This window comes from Pseudochaenichthys georgianus, unplaced genomic scaffold (assembly GCF_902827115.2).
Source record: "Pseudochaenichthys georgianus unplaced genomic scaffold, fPseGeo1.2 scaffold_423_arrow_ctg1, whole genome shotgun sequence".
NCBI classification, from domain to species: Eukaryota; Metazoa; Chordata; class Actinopteri; order Perciformes; family Channichthyidae; genus Pseudochaenichthys; species Pseudochaenichthys georgianus.
Window position 1 is genome coordinate 27,501 of NW_027262988.1, and position 18,874 is coordinate 46,374.

The window sequence follows — 18,874 nt, forward strand, 5'->3', positions numbered from 1 at the left end:
AGCCCGACCATGAAAAAGTATGTTAAAGTAAGCATGTTGAGAACACGGATTGCGAAAACCTACCGGTCGTGCCCACAACACACCAACTGATCCTGCTGTAACAACAAGTGCACGTTACTGACGCAATATGGTTGAGACCATTCGGGCTTATTCTAGAGGGGTGCAAGAAATAGTCTAAGTAGTGGGGGAGTTTTATACACTAAAGGTGTGGAAATTATTTTGCGTTATAATATCAGCGCGGCCGTGGTCAGATCCAAATGCCAGGCAACCCTTATAGGTCACGCAGCTCCGTGATCACCTGAAGCTCAGCCGCTGTGATGGACCAGTGAGCGGAGCAAAACACACTTTTCAAGTTAGACCAAACACACGTGGCTATTTTATCTACCTCTGGAACAAGCTAAACTAGCTAAACTAAGAAGTCAATGAATAAATATTAGGGATGCTCCGATCGATCGGCCACCGATCGATATCGGACGATACTCACTCTCTACCGATTGATCATGCTCGTAGTAATGTAGTAATTATGTTGGTTGTTGTTTGTGGAAGCTCCAGTGAATGAGCCCCATTAACTGAGTTTTAAACATCACTTTAAATGGAAGATCCCCATAGGCCCCGCCCACTCGATCTGATCGGCGATCGGTATCGGCCCCAAAATTGGCGATTGGAGAATCCCTAATAAATATGTTCAATAATAAATTACATCTACATCTAATCTAAAATGTTACTTGATAAAAAAATAGGGGAACTAGTACAAAGGTAATTAAAACATTAATATAAATGAATGTAAAATCTCATCAATCAATTATTGCCAACATGTATTTATAATATATTCTGTATATATATATATATATATATATACACAGAATATATATATTTTTGAGAGAAATATACACTAGTATTAGATGCAGTCAAAAGTTGACACATCTTCTCTTTCGAAGTTTTTATTTAAATTGGTTCTACTTTCTAGATTTATACTGAAGACATCAAAACTATAAAATAAAACATTAAAGGTGAGGTAGGTAATTTTGGAGAAACCAGCTCGTGTGCGCTAGAATTTGAAAATACACAACCGGAAAAATCTGCCACTTCATTATAGAGCCCCTCTTCCAACACACACAAATGCGCACATGACCAATGAGGGCACGAGCTAAGTTTGTGCCCAGATGGAAGGCTGACAGGCAGGTAGGCCACCCAGTTACTTTAGCCGGCTCAGATGATTGGTCGTGCTTTTTACAGTACTACGGCTTCCACAGATGACATGTTTTTATGGACTTTTTGTCAAAGCACTTAAGATATTCATTGCATTGGATGTTAAGAGCATTCCATGGAATATAACAAGTATATCTCGAGCCGGTTTCTCAAACTTACCTACCCCACCTTTAACTGGAATTATCTAGTTAACAAAAAAGTGTTAACAAATCACTTATGCAGAAACCATCCGCTCACCTTCTCTGCGTCTCACAAAGACACGGAGGTTGGAACCAAAAATCTCTCATTTGGACCCATCAGACCAAAGTACAGATTTCCACTGTCTAATGTCCATTCCTTGTGTTTCTTGGCCCAAACAATTCTCTTCTTCTTGTTGTTCATCCTCAGTAGTGGATCTTTGCAGCTATTGGACCTTGAAGGCCTGATTCACGCAGTCTCCTCTGAACAGTGGATGTTGAGATTGTCTGCTACTTGAGCTCTGTGATCATTTATGTGGGCTCTAATCTGAGGTGCTTTGATTTGCGGTTTATGAGGCTGGTAACTCTGATGTGTTTATCCTCTGAGCAGAGGTAACTCTTGCTCTTCCTTCCCCGGGGGGGTCCTCATGAGAGCCAGTCTCATCATAGCGTTCCATGGTTTTTGCGACTGCACTTGAGGATACATTCAAAGTTCTTGACATTTTCCGTATCGACTTGCCTTCATTTCTTAAAGTGATGATGGACGGTCGTTTCTCTTGTTTAGAGTATAGGTGAGGTCCTGATAATTTATTCAGGTAAATTACTCTGACCTACTAATTGACCTGACCGAAGTTATTGAGTCTATGTAAGTTTACTGCTTGGCTCAGATCCACCAACGTCAGCAAGATCTCACCTCTATTAACTCCCCGAAGAACCAGGTTCAATTAACTGCTGTTTCAATTCAGACAACTCTTTTTAATCTGTTTAAGCGATCCCGAAGGGTTTTGATATCAGTAAATGGGGTGTGGCCCTACCTAAGTGTGAGTGTGGCAGGGTGCAATCTTACCTTTGAAGCAGGAGAGGAGAGCACAGATGTCCTTTAAGTTGTCCCAGTCCAAAAGGTGGGATCAATTTATTTGAAGAAAAATAGGTCCAAACTAATACAGGGTTTTTACCTTCTCTCTTTACAACATTATAATCATACTAAACAAAAAATGATGCTGTGATCATGTTCAAATATTTAACTTTAATTCACAGTCTTACATTTATTATCAAAATGTTTCACTTCAACTGCCCAATTCAGTTGTGACATTTAAAATCTCCCGATAGAATTTAGAGGCATTTCCTCATAAAAAGACCCGTGATAATAAAAAGCACATTCAACTTTTCATTCACCAAATCAATTCACATCGATTCCATACCTTTTTATTTTCCGTCACAGTCGGCGGGTACTAACATTCAAAAACCCATACCTATCCGCATGAATTCGGAGGAAGGTCCTCACGGAGGCGGGTACTAATACTCAAACGCTTCGTTCCGTCAAATCATTCCATTCAGCATTCAAAGAAATTCACTCATTCAAAGAAATTCACTCAGCATTCCAACCAAGAAATTAGAGAGATATTTACCAAGTTTGAGAGAACCTTACCGAGAGCTATTAACCCAGCTCTGAAGGACAGAGCTTTACCAGGAGAGAGTATACCAGGGGTTTCCCCCTCTCTCCCCCCCGAAATCCCAAAAAGCCAGTCTTTTTATGCTCAAAAAACCGGATAGAAAACCCACAAACACCTCCTCTATACTGTTAGAAATTTGAATGGACAACTGGTCCGCTTTTTCAAATCTCCGCGCGTCCCTAAACAAGCTGGTTATTCTTACAGGAAGGAATCCAGAGCATACAATTAACCGATAACAATAATCTACTTTAATGGTAATAAGACAATGCAATACAATCAAATACAGTACAAAATAAATACAGATCTGTGGGATCCCACATTTACCTGATACTCACGTGAGCCAGCCAGAGGAAAAAGAGAGAGAGTACAGACTGGTTCCTGTGTTTTATACATTTTCTAACAATGGGGGAGTTGTCTGAACCTCCCTTCCAGACCTTTGGCACTTGGCTGCCCAAATCTCCAACACCTCACTTCCTAAGTTTCACTCACAAGACTGCCCTTGTGAACTGTTGCGCCTGCTTGGTGGGTGATTTAGTGTGAGTTCTGCAACCTTTTGGCTTATCAGTTTGGACATAACAGGATGCCTCTGTTCTTAATCTGGTTGACCCCGCGTTTGTGTACCACTCAGTATTGACACCGTATATTTCCACTGAGGCTCCTCAGCAGTTTGGACTTTAACACCGTACTGTACTTTTCCACAGCTCAATGTCTTATATTCACTGTTTTCTACACAAATAATTTTCCCCTTTTAAGCTTATTCATAGTTTACTAACATGAATACATACAAATATTTCCTTACAATTCCCAACCAACATATTCTATTGGCTCTGGCATAAGACACACCTTCCCAAGTTTGTGTAAAACAAAACATGACTAGACATATTCTATGACTATGACATGACCACTTTTTTGAGGCCTCAATGTGTTTCTCCTTAAGTCCGGAGCCCCCCTCCCTGCTGTGAGAGGAGAGGAAAGAACCTGCCTACTCTCTTATCAGAGAGTAGGGCATAAATCATGATAGGCCTTACACTAAACTAAACAAACCACTTTGTTTTGTTTATGCTGTAAATATAGAAAAACCTAAAATATGAAGCATTTTCATTGTGGGTTATACAAGAATATAATTGATTATATTTGATTACAACTAACTTTCGTTTTAAGTATTCAACATACTATGAAGCTCTCAACACCCTCTTTTTAAAACGCAAAGTTATCAAACAGCAACAACTAAAATTGTAAGCATACCTACATATTCAAAAACCATCAAGAAGCATTCTCATTATGGGTTCATACAAGAATATGATTGATCATATATGATTTATAATTAACTTTCGTTTTAAGTATTTACTATATACTATGAAGCTCTCAACACTCTTTACTGGGTTGAGTGGTTCTTGCTATAATATGGATTACAACAGCAGTCAAATAGGGCTTTCCACTGTGCACTAACTCTACCTCTGCACAACACAACTGATGGTCTCAAACACATTCAGAAGGCAAGTCATTCCACACATTGACTCTTGACAAGGCACACGTGTTAATTGAAAACCATTCCAGGTGACGACCTGATGAAGCTGACTGAGAGAAGCCAAGAGTGAGCAAAGCTGTCATCAAGGCAAAAGGGGCTACTTTAAAGAATCATTTTCTTGATTTTTTTTTTTAACACTTTATTAACTAGATAATTCCATATGTGTTCTTTCATAGTTTTGATGTCTTCAGTGTTATTCTACATAGTAGAAAGAAATTGAAATAAACAAAAAACATTGAATGAGAAGGTGTCCGAACTTTTGACAGGTACTGTATATAAAAACACATTTAGCAGGTCAGCAGGCAGCCGTCAAATGTTCTGTTAATACTTGCATACTTTTACTTAAATAAGGTTTGAATGCAGGATTTTAATTTGTAACAGAGTATTTTCATTCTATACTATAGGCGTAGTGTATCTGTGAACGATCCCAAATACAATTCCTTGTTTACATTGCGGCTTGTGCTACGCCAGAAGAAAAAAACCCTTTTACATTTTGAACTTGAAGTGGAAAGGGGCTGGGCTACATAATAATAATAATAATTTAAATTTATATAGCGCCTTTCACGAAACCCAAGGACGCTTTACAGTGAGAAGTAACAAAACAAAAGGTAATAATAGACATACAGAGCAATAGCAGGAAATAAGTGACTATAATTTAGTTGAGGCCGAAGGCCTGAGTGAACAGATCGTGTTTGAGGTGTTTTTTTAAAGGTGTCCAGAGTGTCTGCATTCCTGATTGCAGAGGGCAGAGAATTCCAGAGGGTGGGGGCTGCGACACTGAAGGCTCTGTTGCCAAATGTTTTTAGCTTGGAGCGCTGGATGGAGAGCAGCCCTTTGTCAGAGGACCGCAGGTGACGAGAGGGGGTGTAGGGCTGAAGGAGGTCAGAGATGTATGGAGGGGCTAGGGAGTGGAGAGATTTGTAGGTTAGCAGGAGGAGTTTGTACTGGATGCGTGACTTGACCGGGAGCCAGTGAAGGTGGATGAGGGTGGGGGTGATGTGTTGCCAGGGTTTAGTGTGGGTGAGGAGCCTGGCTGCAGAGAGGTGACTTGAGCCAACAGAAATACACAATAGGTGGGACTAAGAAAGATAATGTGAAAATATAAAAACAAAGGCATTCATTAGGGCTGCAAAATGTCTCCCAATGTAATGGTGATGAGATTTTTAAATGCTAACACTTAACAGTTTGTTTTGACTGTTTCCTGTTTCCTGCAGAAGTCCAGCAGCAGCTGGTGGTGGTTAAAGAAGAGCTTCTCCCTGACCAGCAGGAGTGCAGCACCAGTCTGGACCAGGAGCACCCAGAGCCCCCCCCACACATTAAGCAGGAACAGGAGGGAGAGCAGCTTCAGGAGCTGGAGGAGGCTGATATCACCAAGTCCACTTTCACTCCTGACCCTGTGAAGAGTGAAGATGATGAAGAGAAACCTCAGTCCTCTCAGCCTCATCAAAGACAAACTGAACACATGGAAACAGAAGCTGATGGAGATGACTGTCGAGGACCAGAACCAGCCAGGAACTCAGATCCAGAGAACAGTTTACAACCCGAGACTGAGGACCACACTGAAGACTCTTCAGAACCTGACACTGGAGACTCTTCTGAACCTGAGACTGAAGACTCTTCTGAACCTGACACTGAAGACTCTTCTGAACCTGACACTGAAGACAGTGCTGATTGGAAAGAGACCAGAGAACCTGCATCAGGCTCAAACTCACTGAAAAATAGACATGAATCTGTCAGTGATCCACAACGTAGTGCTGAAAAGAAACCATTCAGCTGCTCAGTCTGTAAGAAAGCTTGTTCACAGCGTGGAGATTTAAAGACACACATGAGAGTCCACACAGGAGAGAAACCATTCAGCTGCTCAGTCTGTAAGAAAGCTTTTTCACGGAGTGGACATTTAAAGACACACATGCTAATCCACACAGGAGAGAAACCATTCACTTGCTCAGTCTGTAATAAATATTTTTCACAGAGTGGAAGTTTAAAGGGACACATGCTAATCCACACAGGAGAGAAACCATTCACTTGCTCAGTCTGTAAGAAAGCTTTTTCACGGCGTGGAAGTTTAAAGGACCACATGAGAATCCACACAGGAGAGAAACCATTCACCTGCTCAGTCTGTAAGAAAGCTTTTTCACATAGTGTAAGTTTAAAGTCACACATGAGAATCCACACAGGAGAGGAAAAATAGATCTGCAAAGTTTGTGACAAAAGATTTAAATGGCGTAATCGTTTAAAAAGACCAAGTGTGTTGGTAAGAGAATACATTTGTCTATTTTGTATCCTAATCCCATTACATGTAATACGTTACTCCCTAAGCCTGTTTTCACCCACCTGCAACCGATTCGCTAATAATCACAAATGTTCATTTCTTCGACCCCTTGAGACTATTTCTTGTTTAATAATCATTACATCTCCTCAGGACCAAGTTCCCGTGTCCTGCCTTTCACCTGCTGATCACCCACTGCTCATTTAAGGTGGACTCACCTTTACAAGGGACCAGCTAGTCTTAGTCTCTTAATCTAAACGTTTTGTAAAGTGATGCACGACCAACAACGTGCTGTTGGGTTGTGTGCTCTCTGCAGGACGGTGTCTGTACTCAAAGATTTGTTGTGAAATGAGAGCTTCACTCTGTTTTTGTTGTCTAAACAACGCCAACAGAGCGATACGTCTTCTTTCCAGCAGATGGCATAAATGTTACATCGTGCAGTTCAACTGTCATCCACATATTAGAGATTCAAAACAGTAATGTGTGAGATAAGGCTAGTAATTGACTATTTCAGCAGAATGTGAAGAGGTTACAGTCTTGAGGCCAATATGTTTGTGTTTGTTTGATTAAATCTACTGAAATGAGCATTCAATGACTCAATTATTCTGAATTACTGTCATTACATCATGGGTTTGCATTGCAATATTAGAACGCATAACACCCAACTTTATTTCTTCCAAGTTGCGGGTGTTCATTGTTTAGAAGTCCGCTGTGTTTCATCCAAGCTTCCACTGCGTGCTCCGATAATGCTGAAAGTATCTGTTGTATGCTTTACCTGCTCCAGTAACACAAGTGTAATTCACTGGACAGAGACACGAGATAGTGGATGGATCCAGAGGAGAACCAGAAGATAGTCCGCATAGAGGCCTCAGGCTCTGAAAATGATCATGGATAGAGCTAGAAAAAAACTCCAAAAACCAGAATAGAGCTAGAAGATAGCAAAGCCAAGAAAGATCCAGACAGGAAGGAGCCAAAAGAGTTTGTATTTTTTAATATTCAAGCTCTTCTCTTAAGATATTAGAACATCCTATCTCAACATGTATCATTTTATACATTAAAGAAACCTTACATTTTTGCTGCCAAATATTGAGATTGTTTCACAGCTTTATCTTAAATATTTAGACTTCTGTCTTTACATATAGATGACATAGGATGAACAGCACGATCCACTCTGCTGGATTCTGCCCAAATCGGCTCCAAATGCATGCACACATCTCGCTGTATCCAAACTCCTGCAGTTGTATTGTTCTGGATTCATAGTGAAGTCTGCACTCTTATTGTTATGTGTTTAATATAAAGTAAAATACCGATAAAGTCAGAAAAGAAAAGAGTCTCACTTAAGGAAAAAGGTTCTGAACCAGTGAGAGTTATGAAGGGCCGTACGGGACATTATTCAGAAATACCGTTCACACACACACATGAAACTGGTTCATATATATACACATGTGAAACGCACTCACACAATTTCAGGTGTGTGCGAGAGAGATTTCAGTATGTTGTGTGAGAGAGATTTCAGTATGTTGTGAGAGAGGGATTTCAGTATGTTGTGAGAGAGGGATTTCAGTATGTTGTGTGAGAGGGATTTCAGTATGTTGTGAGAGAGGGATTTCAGTATGTTGTGAGAGAGGGATTTCAGTATGTTGTGTGAGAGAGATTTCAGTATGTTGTGAGAGAGGGATTTCAGTATGTTGTGTGAGGGATTTCAGTATGTTGTGAGAGAGATTTCAGTATGTTGTGTGAGAGAGATTTTAGTATGTTGAGTGAGAGAGATTTTAGTATGTTGAGTGAGAGAGAGATTTTAGTATGTTGTGTGAGAGGGATTTCAGTATGTTGTGTGAGAGAGAGATTTCAGTTGAAACATCAAAACATCAGTTGAACATGAAGTCGTTTTAAAAAAACAGCGAAGAACCGCACATTTCAAAAAAGCGAAAACAATATTTTTCATCATGTCTGCACAGCCCCACCTAGTGTCAGCAGAAAGTATTACAAATAATGATTACAAAAAAATGCAAAAAATGTATTAAAAAATATATTATATTTTAAAATCATGTTTAATCATCTGATTCGTCTGTACATTGCTGTTTTAGTCTGTGTTCTTCTAATTAGTGTCTACAGTGTGTGCCTATTGAGCTGTTTAGAGCCATGTGGGACAAAACCCGGTCCTGCCCCTCCCTCTTACTGTCTAAGTGAACGGTGACTGTAAAAACTACACTGCGCATGCTCAGAATATTTTCCTATTTAATGTGTGTGGCAAAAAAATAATGACCCTAGGGGCATAGTGCTGCCATCCCCACCATACGTCATCTCACATCATTCAGAGCTGATTGGCTGTAAGTACGTGTGCCGCGAAAAGTGTGGTGTGTGAAGAGGAGACGAGAGAGCTGCAGTGAGGAGTCCTAAAACCCGGAAGTAAGCTGCGCATGGCTTCCCTCGACCTAAAAGCAATGAGATTTCTCCATAGGATTATAGAAAATAGCTCCAAATAAGGTCTGTGGGAAACAAACCTGTTAGATAAATGAACGTTTTGTTCAGCCGGATAATATCCACATGTCTACCCTACTTTTATAGTTTTCGAATCATAAATCTATTGATTTATGATTTATGACTTTTGAAACTACAAGAACATAAGGAGGACTTTTACAAAAAAAGTAATAGCGATTTTTGTCCAGAAGGATAGGCAAATTGACTTAATCTTCAAGTCAAGGTAAGACCGCAATTTTATTGAAAATGGGATCTTACTAAGAGAGAACAATTCAATATTTAAATGATAAAATTACATTTTTTGGGTATTCTTCTGTCGAACTGTCTGTTTAAAAATAATTGAAGCATCAGACAAAGAAAGCTTTTGAAAATAATAATATATTTTGATTTAGGTCAAAATATAATATTTGTAAACCTGAAGAGTCAGAGCCAGTGCGTCACGAGCCATGAACCTCACTGCAGAAGCTTATATATAGAAATCTAAGTTTTTTTGTGCCCCACCACTTTTGTACATATAGAAACGCCACTGATTATATTATATAACATACAGCGATGCAGATTGGGCTGCTGACCTAACCAACAGACGGAGTGTGTCAGGTTATTGTGTTAGCCTTAATGAGAGCGGGCCACTGGTTTCCAGGAAAACCAAAAAGCAGCCAACTGTCGCTTTATCAACTTGTGAAGCTGAGTATATGGCTTTAGCAGCTACTATGCAGGAGTGTATGTACTTAATACAACTACTAGAGTGCATTGACAAATGTGAATATACACTACCTACGAATTACGAAGACAACCAGGGCACAATAGTGTTGGCAAAGAATCCTGTTAACAAACAGAGATGCAAGCATATTGACATCAAGTATCATTTTCTGAGGTCAACTGTGGAAGGGGGACAAACAAATCTGATGTATTGTCCAACAGACCAGATGGTGGCAGATGTTATGACTAAACCTGCACCAAAGTTTTAAGTTGATTAAGTTTGCAAAGTTTATGTTTGGAGAGTAACAATTTCTGTAAAGTAGAGAACCTTCTAATGTTTTTATTTGTTAAAAAACCACAAATGTGATATCAAGTGGGGGTGTTAACATTGAGGTAAAGGTGTTACCAATTTGTGTTATTTGTTATGCATGACCGGAAGCCAATAGCGTAACAGGTTAAAGGTCATGATGGGTATAAATAAAGCCAGGCCTCCAATGGGAGAGTCCGTTGAATGAATTGCCACTGTCTCTGATGTTTTGTTATTCCTCCGCTTATTTGGATGCTAAACAGCAATGAAGTTATGCTTACTCTGATAACTAGTAGAAATGGCCATGACACTTTAATAATCCATGAAACTCTGAGAGTGAGCTGATTTTAAAAGTGTTTCTCCTGGTTGGAAAATGCAGTTTGCTTTGTTTCTGTGATATAACTAAACCTCAAGGCTTTAGTTATAACAGGTTAGTATTACAATAATCTCTGTGTCAAACAGGGCCGGCCCTTGGCACAGGCCAGTGGTTCTCAACGTGTGAGACCTCAAGAACCATTTTTTTCCTTTGTCAACAAATCGCGACCCGAAGTTTTGAACCACTCAAATATATTCAACAAAAAGTCGTGTTGTAATATATAAACTTTTCAGCATATATTAATTAAAGTGAAGTACAGTGCATATGTCCCTCATATCCCTTCACAGAACTAATAATAATAATAATAATTCCTTACATTTATTATAGCGGTTTTCCAGATGCTCAAAGCGCTTTACAAAATACAAATAACACATATCATACATGCAATGGTCACCACTGTGGACAATACCCACAGGAGCAATTTCAGGTGAAGTGTCTTGCCCAAGGAAACAACGGATTTACAGATGCAGCAGCGGCGGGTTTCACCCCTTGATCTGATTATCATTGCACAGCGCACTGCGCCACACCGTCCATCTTCACGCCTCAAAGTCATCGAGGCGCTTTTACAAGTACACATTGATATCATACATGTACTGTGGACAATACCCACAGGAGCAAATCCGGGTGAAGTGTCTTGCCCAAGGACACAACGGCCTGACGCAGTGGCGGCAGGAGCGGGTTTCGAACTGGAGTTCCCCAGCAGCCCCCTTGATCTGATGCACAGACCACTGCGCCACCCGTCCCATAACTAAAGAATGATTTAAAAAAGGTTTAATGAGATGAAGGAACCAAAGCTGAACTGTATCACCCACTCTAAACTGGTCCCAGACCCCAGTTGAGAACCACTGGCATAGGCAGTATATGCGAATGCTAAGGGTACATCCATCCATGGGGGGTGCCAGAAATTGGGGGGAAGAAAACAAATATATGAATACTATTAACGATATTTGATAACAAAACAATTTCCCAATTTGGGATCAATAAAGTATTATATTATCCTTTCTTAGCAGAACTAGGCTTATATAGCGTACAGCGCCCATAAACTATGGCAGGGGTCTGCTATTTTTACTTACTATTCTTATCTTTCATTTAATTAATATGTAGGTAGTATTTAAATATAATTATTAAGTAACATCAAATGCAATTCTTATTCAATAAAACGGTTTTACACTTTTAAAACAACACTTTTCTGCCCCCGCCCCCGTATCGGGGCAGACAGACAACAGGAAGATCACTCTGCTTAAGAAGTTCCGTTTTAAAGTTTTAGAAAGCACTGTACAACTGGACACACAAGAAAATGTACATTCATTTCAAGCATAGCAATCATTTAACATATTATCATACATTTCACGCATGTGTTAACAACCATATCATAAACGATGCGTTAGCTTCATGCTAACCCCTATGGGAAATTAAATTGAAAGGCTAGCGGTTCGCTAGAGTTAAATATCTAATAATAAAATAATAAAATTCAATAATGTTCTTCAACCACTAGGTGTCCCTTTATATCAGCTGTGCACCGTTATGGTGTAAATACAGACTATCTACCAATTGGATCAAATATAAAAGTCAGCCGAATTAGTGTTGATACTGCAAGGAGACGTATTGTGTGAAAATAAATGTAATTGCTTATATATTTATGATCCACGTCACGTTTTCAGTTTTGGCGGCAGTTTTCCTGTTTGTCTAGAAGTCTTCTCATCAGGGCTCTATAAATAGAGAACTACGGCAGATATGTAATATGTAATGCAGCCGAACCGTGTATTACAATGCCGTTATGTGATGACCTCCAAAGAGAAAAGCAAGCACACTCGGAATAAAGTATTATTTTATTTTTAAAAAAACGTTTTCAGATTTCATATCACATAAACACCAAATCCCAGCATGCATTGCGGCTAAACCATCCAATCATCGAGCTGAGGATCTTGCCTACGCCTGTTTTCCATGATGGATGTATATGTATTTTGTTCCTTCACATTTACATTTGAATTTGCATTAAAGTATTTCGTGAGGCCTTTTAACATGTTTTTAAATATAACTACGGTTGTAGTTGAAGAGTTTGTAAATTAACATGAACCGAAGCTCTTAATGGCACAACGTCACGTCCGTTAATTCCACATCCACGCGCATGGATTAACATGCATGGATTAACATCGATTTAATACATTAATGTAGCCTTTGCTTCTGCTAAAAGAGGTATCGACCAGCTGGGGCAACAAGAAAATCTGCGTAATCGAGTGTGACTATTAAAAAATAAATCATTACGTTGGGGTAGCATTTGCTTGGCATTTCCGGTTATTTCTCCACTGTTTAACGTGGGTTAACAATACCGTGTAGCTGTTACGTTTGAAGGGACGAAATCGTGACATCTTCACGTCTCCCAGCATGGTAAATCGTCACATGTTCACGTCTTGCCGTGATACCGGGTTGGATGAACTAGGTTAGTAAGCAGTACAGTACATATGGTATGGAAGGAATAACATGTTTAACATAGTCAGAACATCTGTGTATTTATTTGCCCACCCTTCTGCTCGACATCCGACCCTCACTTAGATTTTTCCTCTGCAGTTTCTTCTCTGGTTTGAGGACTCTTCTCAGTGAGGTTTAATTTAAAATAAATCCAATTATTGCAGTCAAACATGTTGCCTGAAGCTGCCGCGTGGATCAGACTGTGATATGAACCAGTTCCAGTTTGTTTGTGCAGATTAAAACGAGAGAAGGCCGGGGACACAAACATACAGAGACAATAATGAGCACAAAGATCTTTTAATAACAGCTGAAAAACAAACTGGAAATTAAACATGATAACAAAGACAAATGTCCCCACCAGGCATGTGCAGCAGCACCTCCCACCTCACTGTCCCTTCAGACAGACAGGTAGCAGCACCTCCCACTTTACAGTCCCTTCAGACAGACAGGTAGCAGCATCTCCCACTTTACTGTCCCTTCAGACAGACAGGTAGCAGCACCTCCCACCTTGCTGTCCCTTCAGACAGACAGGTAGCAGCACCTCCCACTTTACAGTAGGCTTGTTTGAGACACATTGCGGCTCGCCTCGAAAGTAGACGAGAGTAGTCGATCGCAGCCGGGGGAGGTGTCAAAAAGCTCGTCTTAAGTCGGACAGCTCGGACTCGGAGTCGGCTTGACTGGCTGGGTTTGCAATGGCGGAAATTCCATTTTACCCAATGTAGACAAAGGTGATCTCCATTGCTTTATATAGGTTTGTTAATTCAGTCATGATGAGGAACCACACCAGTGAGTGGGTTCCATAATTAGAAATGCTCCTCCCTCTTAATGTTTGCAAAACTGATAGGTGGACAGGCTACAAATGATCAGTCCCTTCAGATCCGCACACATGAAGCTTCATGAGCATGAATTGAACAGACCTGCTGCTGTGTTAATTCTTTAGCTGCCACTGTAAGCTTTATGATGTGTACAACATGGATGTAATTTGATTTGATCTTGCCATTTTAAATGATGTATTCAATAAATAAGGTTAAACCAAATCATTACATTACAATAGATTTTATTTTAATGATTTGGTTTAACTTAAAGAGAAACTTTATTGTTATTGCACATATTACAGGTACTGAGAAAACGAAATGCAGTTTAGCTTCTAACCAGGTGCAACAAGCAGTAAAGTGGAAAGTAATGTACACAATCTACAGAATAACATATAGAATGAATTGAATGATGAATAAACAGTGAGGGGTATGAATACACTAGATCAGCCTGTGAGCAGTATGAATAGTGTGTATGAATATGCTAAGATATATAAAGTATGAAAACGGTAAACAGTATAGTATAAAATATATAGATATTAATTTCATGATGATAAACATTGTGGAACAATGATGAAAAATGGGAATGGATGTGCCGACGTAAAACTGACACAAAACAACAACAAACTTTTGCCAGCCAATTGGAGAGCTTCATCAGCAGCACGTGGTAAAAACCACCAATGAGCGCTCAGCTCGAGATACCAGCGAGCCGTTTCCCATCAAGCATTTCGCTTCCGCAGCTCGTGGAGAGCAACTGCGCCAACTCGCCTCGCCTCGCTTTCAAGGCTGCGGGCGTCTTTGTCCCGCGAGATTTCAAAGTCTCATGTGGGCGAGCCTCCAGAGCAAGTCGGACAAAATGACTAACCATCATGCAACGCACTAGCAAGACGTTGATCGCAACTGCGCAGGTCTGCGCAGGTTTTGCTTGTCTCAAACAAGCCTAGTCCCATCAGACAGACAGGTAGCAGCACCTCCCACTTTACAGTCTCTTCAGACAGACAGGTAGCAGCACCTCCCACTTTACTGTCCCTTCAGACAGACAGGTAGCAGCACCTCCCACTTTACTGTCCCTTCAGACAGACAGGTAGCAGCACCTCCCACTTTACTGTCCCTTCAGACAGACAAGTAGCAGCACCTCCCACTTTACAGTCTCTTCAGACAGACAAGTAGCAGCACCTCCCACTTTACAGTCCCTTCAGACAGACAGGTAGCAGCACCTCCCACTTTACTGTCCCTTCAGACAGACAGGTAGCAGCACCTCCCACTTTACTGTCCCTTCAGACAGACAAGTAGCAGCACCTCCCACCTTGCAGTCCCTTCAGACAGACAGGTAGCAGCACCTCCCACTTTACAGTCTCTTCAGACAGACAAGTAGCAGCACCTCCCACTTTACAGTCCCTTCAGACAGACAGGTAGCAGCACCTCCCACTTTACTGTCCCTTCAGACAGACAGGTAGCAGCACCTCCCACCTTGCAGTCCCTTCAGACAGACAGGTAGCAGCACCTCCCACTTTACTGTCCCTTCAGACAGACAGGTAGCAGCACCTCCCACTTTACAGTCCCTTCAGACAGACAGGTAGCAGCACCTCCCACTTTACATTCCCTTCAGACAGACAGGTAGCAGCACCTCCCACTTTACTGTCCCTTCAGACAGACAGGTAGCAACACCTCCCACTTTACATTCCCTTCAGACAGACAGATAGCAGCAACTCCCACTTTACTGTCCCTTCAGACAGACAGGTAGCAACACCTCCCACTTTACTGTCGCTTCAGACAGACAGGTAGCAGCACCTCCCACCTTACAGTCCCTTCAGACAGACAGGTAGCAACACCTCCCACTTTACATTCCCTTCAGACAGACAGGTAGCAGCACCTCCCAATTTACTCTCCCTTCAGACAGACAGGTAGCAGCACCTCCCACCTTACAGTCCCTTCAGACAGACAGGTAGCAACACCTCCCACTTTACAGTCCCTTCAGACAGACAGGTAGCAGCACCTTCCACTTTACTGTCCCTTCAGACAGACAGGTAGCAGCACCTCCCACCTTACAGTCCCTTCAGACAGACAGGTAGCAGCACCTCCCACTTTACTGTCCCTTCAGACAGACAGGTAGCAGCACCTCCCACTTTACTGTCCCTTCAGACAGACAAGTAGCAGCACCTCCCACTTTACTGTCCCTTCAGACAGACAGGTAGCAACACCTCCCACTTTACAGTCCCTTCAGACAGACAGGTAGCAGCACCTTCCACTTTACAGTCTCTTCAGACAGACAGGTAGCAGCACCTCCCACTTTACTGTCCCTTCAGACAGACAGGTAGCAGCACCTCCCACTTTACTGTCCCTTCAGACAGACAAGTAGCAGCACCTCCCACCTTACAGTCCCTTCAGACAGACAGGTAGCAACACCTCCCACTTTACAGTCCCTTCAGACAGACAGGTAGCAGCACCTTCCACTTTACAGTCTCTTCAGACAGACAGGTAGCAGCACCTCCCACTTTACTGTCCCTTCAGACAGACAGGTAGCAGCACCTCCCACTTTACTGTCCCTTCAGACAGACAGGTAGCAGCACCTCCCACTTTACTGTCCCTTCAGACAGACAAGTAGCAGCACCTCCCACCTTGCAGTCCCTTCAGACAGACAGGTAGCAGCACCTCCCACTTTACAGTCTCTTCAGACAGACAAGTAGCAGCACCTCCCACTTTACAGTCCCTTCAGACAGACAGGTAGCAGCACCTCCCACTTTACTGTCCCTTCAGACAGACAGGTAGCAGCACCTCCCACTTTACTGTCCCTTCAGACAGACAAGTAGCAGCACCTCCCACCTTGCAGTCCCTTCAGACAGACAGGTAGCAGCACCTCCCACTTTACTGTCCCTTCAGACAGACAGGTAGCAGCACCTCCCACTTTACAGTCCCTTCAGACAGACAGGTAGCAGCACCTCCCACTTTACATTCCCTTCAGACAGACAGGTAGCAGCACCTCCCACTTTACTGTCCCTTCAGACAGACAGGTAGCAACACCTCCCACTTTACATTCCCTTCAGACAGACAGATAGCAGCAACTCCCACTTTACTGTCCCTTCAGACAGACAGGTAGCAACACCTCCCACTTTACTGTCGCTTCAGACAGACAGGTAGCAGCACCTCCCACCTTACAGTCCCTTCAGACAGACAGGTAGCAACACCTCCCACTTTACATTCCCTTCAGACAGACAGGTAGCAGCACCTCCCAATTTACTCTCCCTTCAGACAGACAGGTAGCAGCACCTCCCACCTTACAGTCCCTTCAGACAGACAGGTAGCAACACCTCCCACTTTACAGTCCCTTCAGACAGACAGGTAGCAGCACCTTCCACTTTACTGTCCCTTCAGACAGACAGGTAGCAGCACCTCCCACCTTACAGTCCCTTCAGACAGACAGGTAGCAGCACCTCCCACTTTACAGTCGCTTCAGACAGACAGGTAGCAGCACCTCCCACCTTACTGTCCCTTCAGACAGACAGGTCGCAGCACCTCCCACTTTACTGTCTAATGTTATGCCGGCTTTTCTTGGCTTGTTTGAAGCTGAGTGGTGATGAACAAATGACTAAGCTGCCAGTGCCTCGAGTTTACAGCTAAATAGCCGAAAGACAAAAACAAATGTAGCCTAGTTCTAGCTACCTGGAGCAGGTAAAGCATACAGATACTTTCAGCATTATCGGAGCACGCAGTGGAAGCTTGGATGAAGCTAAGAAATAGCTTCACATCTCAAATAAAAAGTGCTAAATCAAAGTACTATTTGTCGGTTACCACAGAAAACCTGAATAATCCTAGGAAATTTTGGAAAGCCATAAAATCGATTTCCACTGGTGATATCCCAAATGAGCTACCTCCGTGCCTTACCACAGCATCTGGCACTATATCAGACAGGGCTACTATGCTAAATTGTTTTAATGAGCATTTTGTGTCTTGTGGCTCTCTGTTTGGCTGTGTGGCTCCTGTGAACGCTCCAATCCTTGACTCTGAACAATGTGGTCTGGAAAACCCTTTCAGTTTTACTCCTTTAACTGTTGGTATTGTTCATGAAGCATTATCCACGTTAGATCCTAGGAAACCGGCTGGCCCGGACAACGTAGAACCTTTCTTTTTAAAGATAGCTGCAGATTGTATTGCTCCACCTCTTACTTCTCTTTTTAACCTCTCCCTCAGCACGAATACAATTCCAAAAGTATGGAAGTCTGCTTATGTCTTGCCTTTACTGAAAGGAGGGGAGGCAACTATTTTAAATAACTATAGGCCAATCTCTAAATTGTCAGTTCTGGCTAAGGTGCTCGAACGCTTAGTGAGTGAACAAGTAAAGGAGTTTTTATGTATAAATGATATCCTGTCTAAACATCAGTCAGGATTCAGAAAGAAACACAGCACCATCACTGCGACAATGAAAGTGGTAAATGACATTACTACTATTTTAGATAATAAGCAGAGTTGTGCAGCTCTGTTTATTGACCTTTCCAAAGCGTTTGACACCGTTGATCATCGCATTTTAAAGCAGAGGCTACTCAGTATTGGCATATCCAGCAATGCAGTGGGGTGGTTTGTAAACTACCTCTCTGAAAGGTCCCCATGTGTTCATTTTGATGGACTGTCTTCTGAATGGTTAAACATTTCTAATGGTGTACCACAAGGTTCTGTTTTAGGACCACTTTTATTCTCCATATATATTAATAGTGTAGGTGATAATGTGGATGAAGCTACTTTACATTTTTATGCGGATGATACTGTGATGTATTGTGCAGGTCCCTCCATTAAAGAGGCTGTTGTTAAATTACAAGCTGTTTTTAACACTATTCAGACTCAGCTCTCTGAATTAAAGCTTCTTTTAAATGTGGATAAAACCAAGGTAATGCTCTTTTCAAAAGCTAAAAAGACACCAGAGTCTGTTTTAGATATTGTAACTACGCAAGGAACACAACTTCAAGTTGTTGCCTGTTACAAATACCTTGGTATCTGGCTTGATGATTGTCTCTCTTTTAAACTTCATGTCAATAACCTGCTTAAAAAACTGAGGGTTAGGCTAGGTTTCTTTTTCAGAAACAAGTCCTGTTTCTCGCTTGA

At 41.7% G+C, this 18,874-nt stretch overlaps 1 protein-coding gene across 2 annotated transcripts in view; it reads left to right on the forward strand.

Annotated features, from left to right (window-relative positions):
- Positions 1–7,221, forward strand: part of LOC139433405 (zinc finger protein 892-like) — a 15,253-nt gene extending 8,032 nt beyond the window's left edge. For both annotated transcript variants that reach the window (XM_071202407.1, XM_071202408.1), the window contains one exon: positions 5,582–7,221. In XM_071202407.1, coding sequence (XP_071058508.1) covers positions 5,582–6,558 — 977 coding nt within the window. In that variant the 3' untranslated portion in view covers positions 6,559–7,221. The remainder of the gene's footprint in view (positions 1–5,581) is intronic.
- The last annotated feature ends 11,653 nt before the right edge of the window (positions 7,222–18,874 follow it).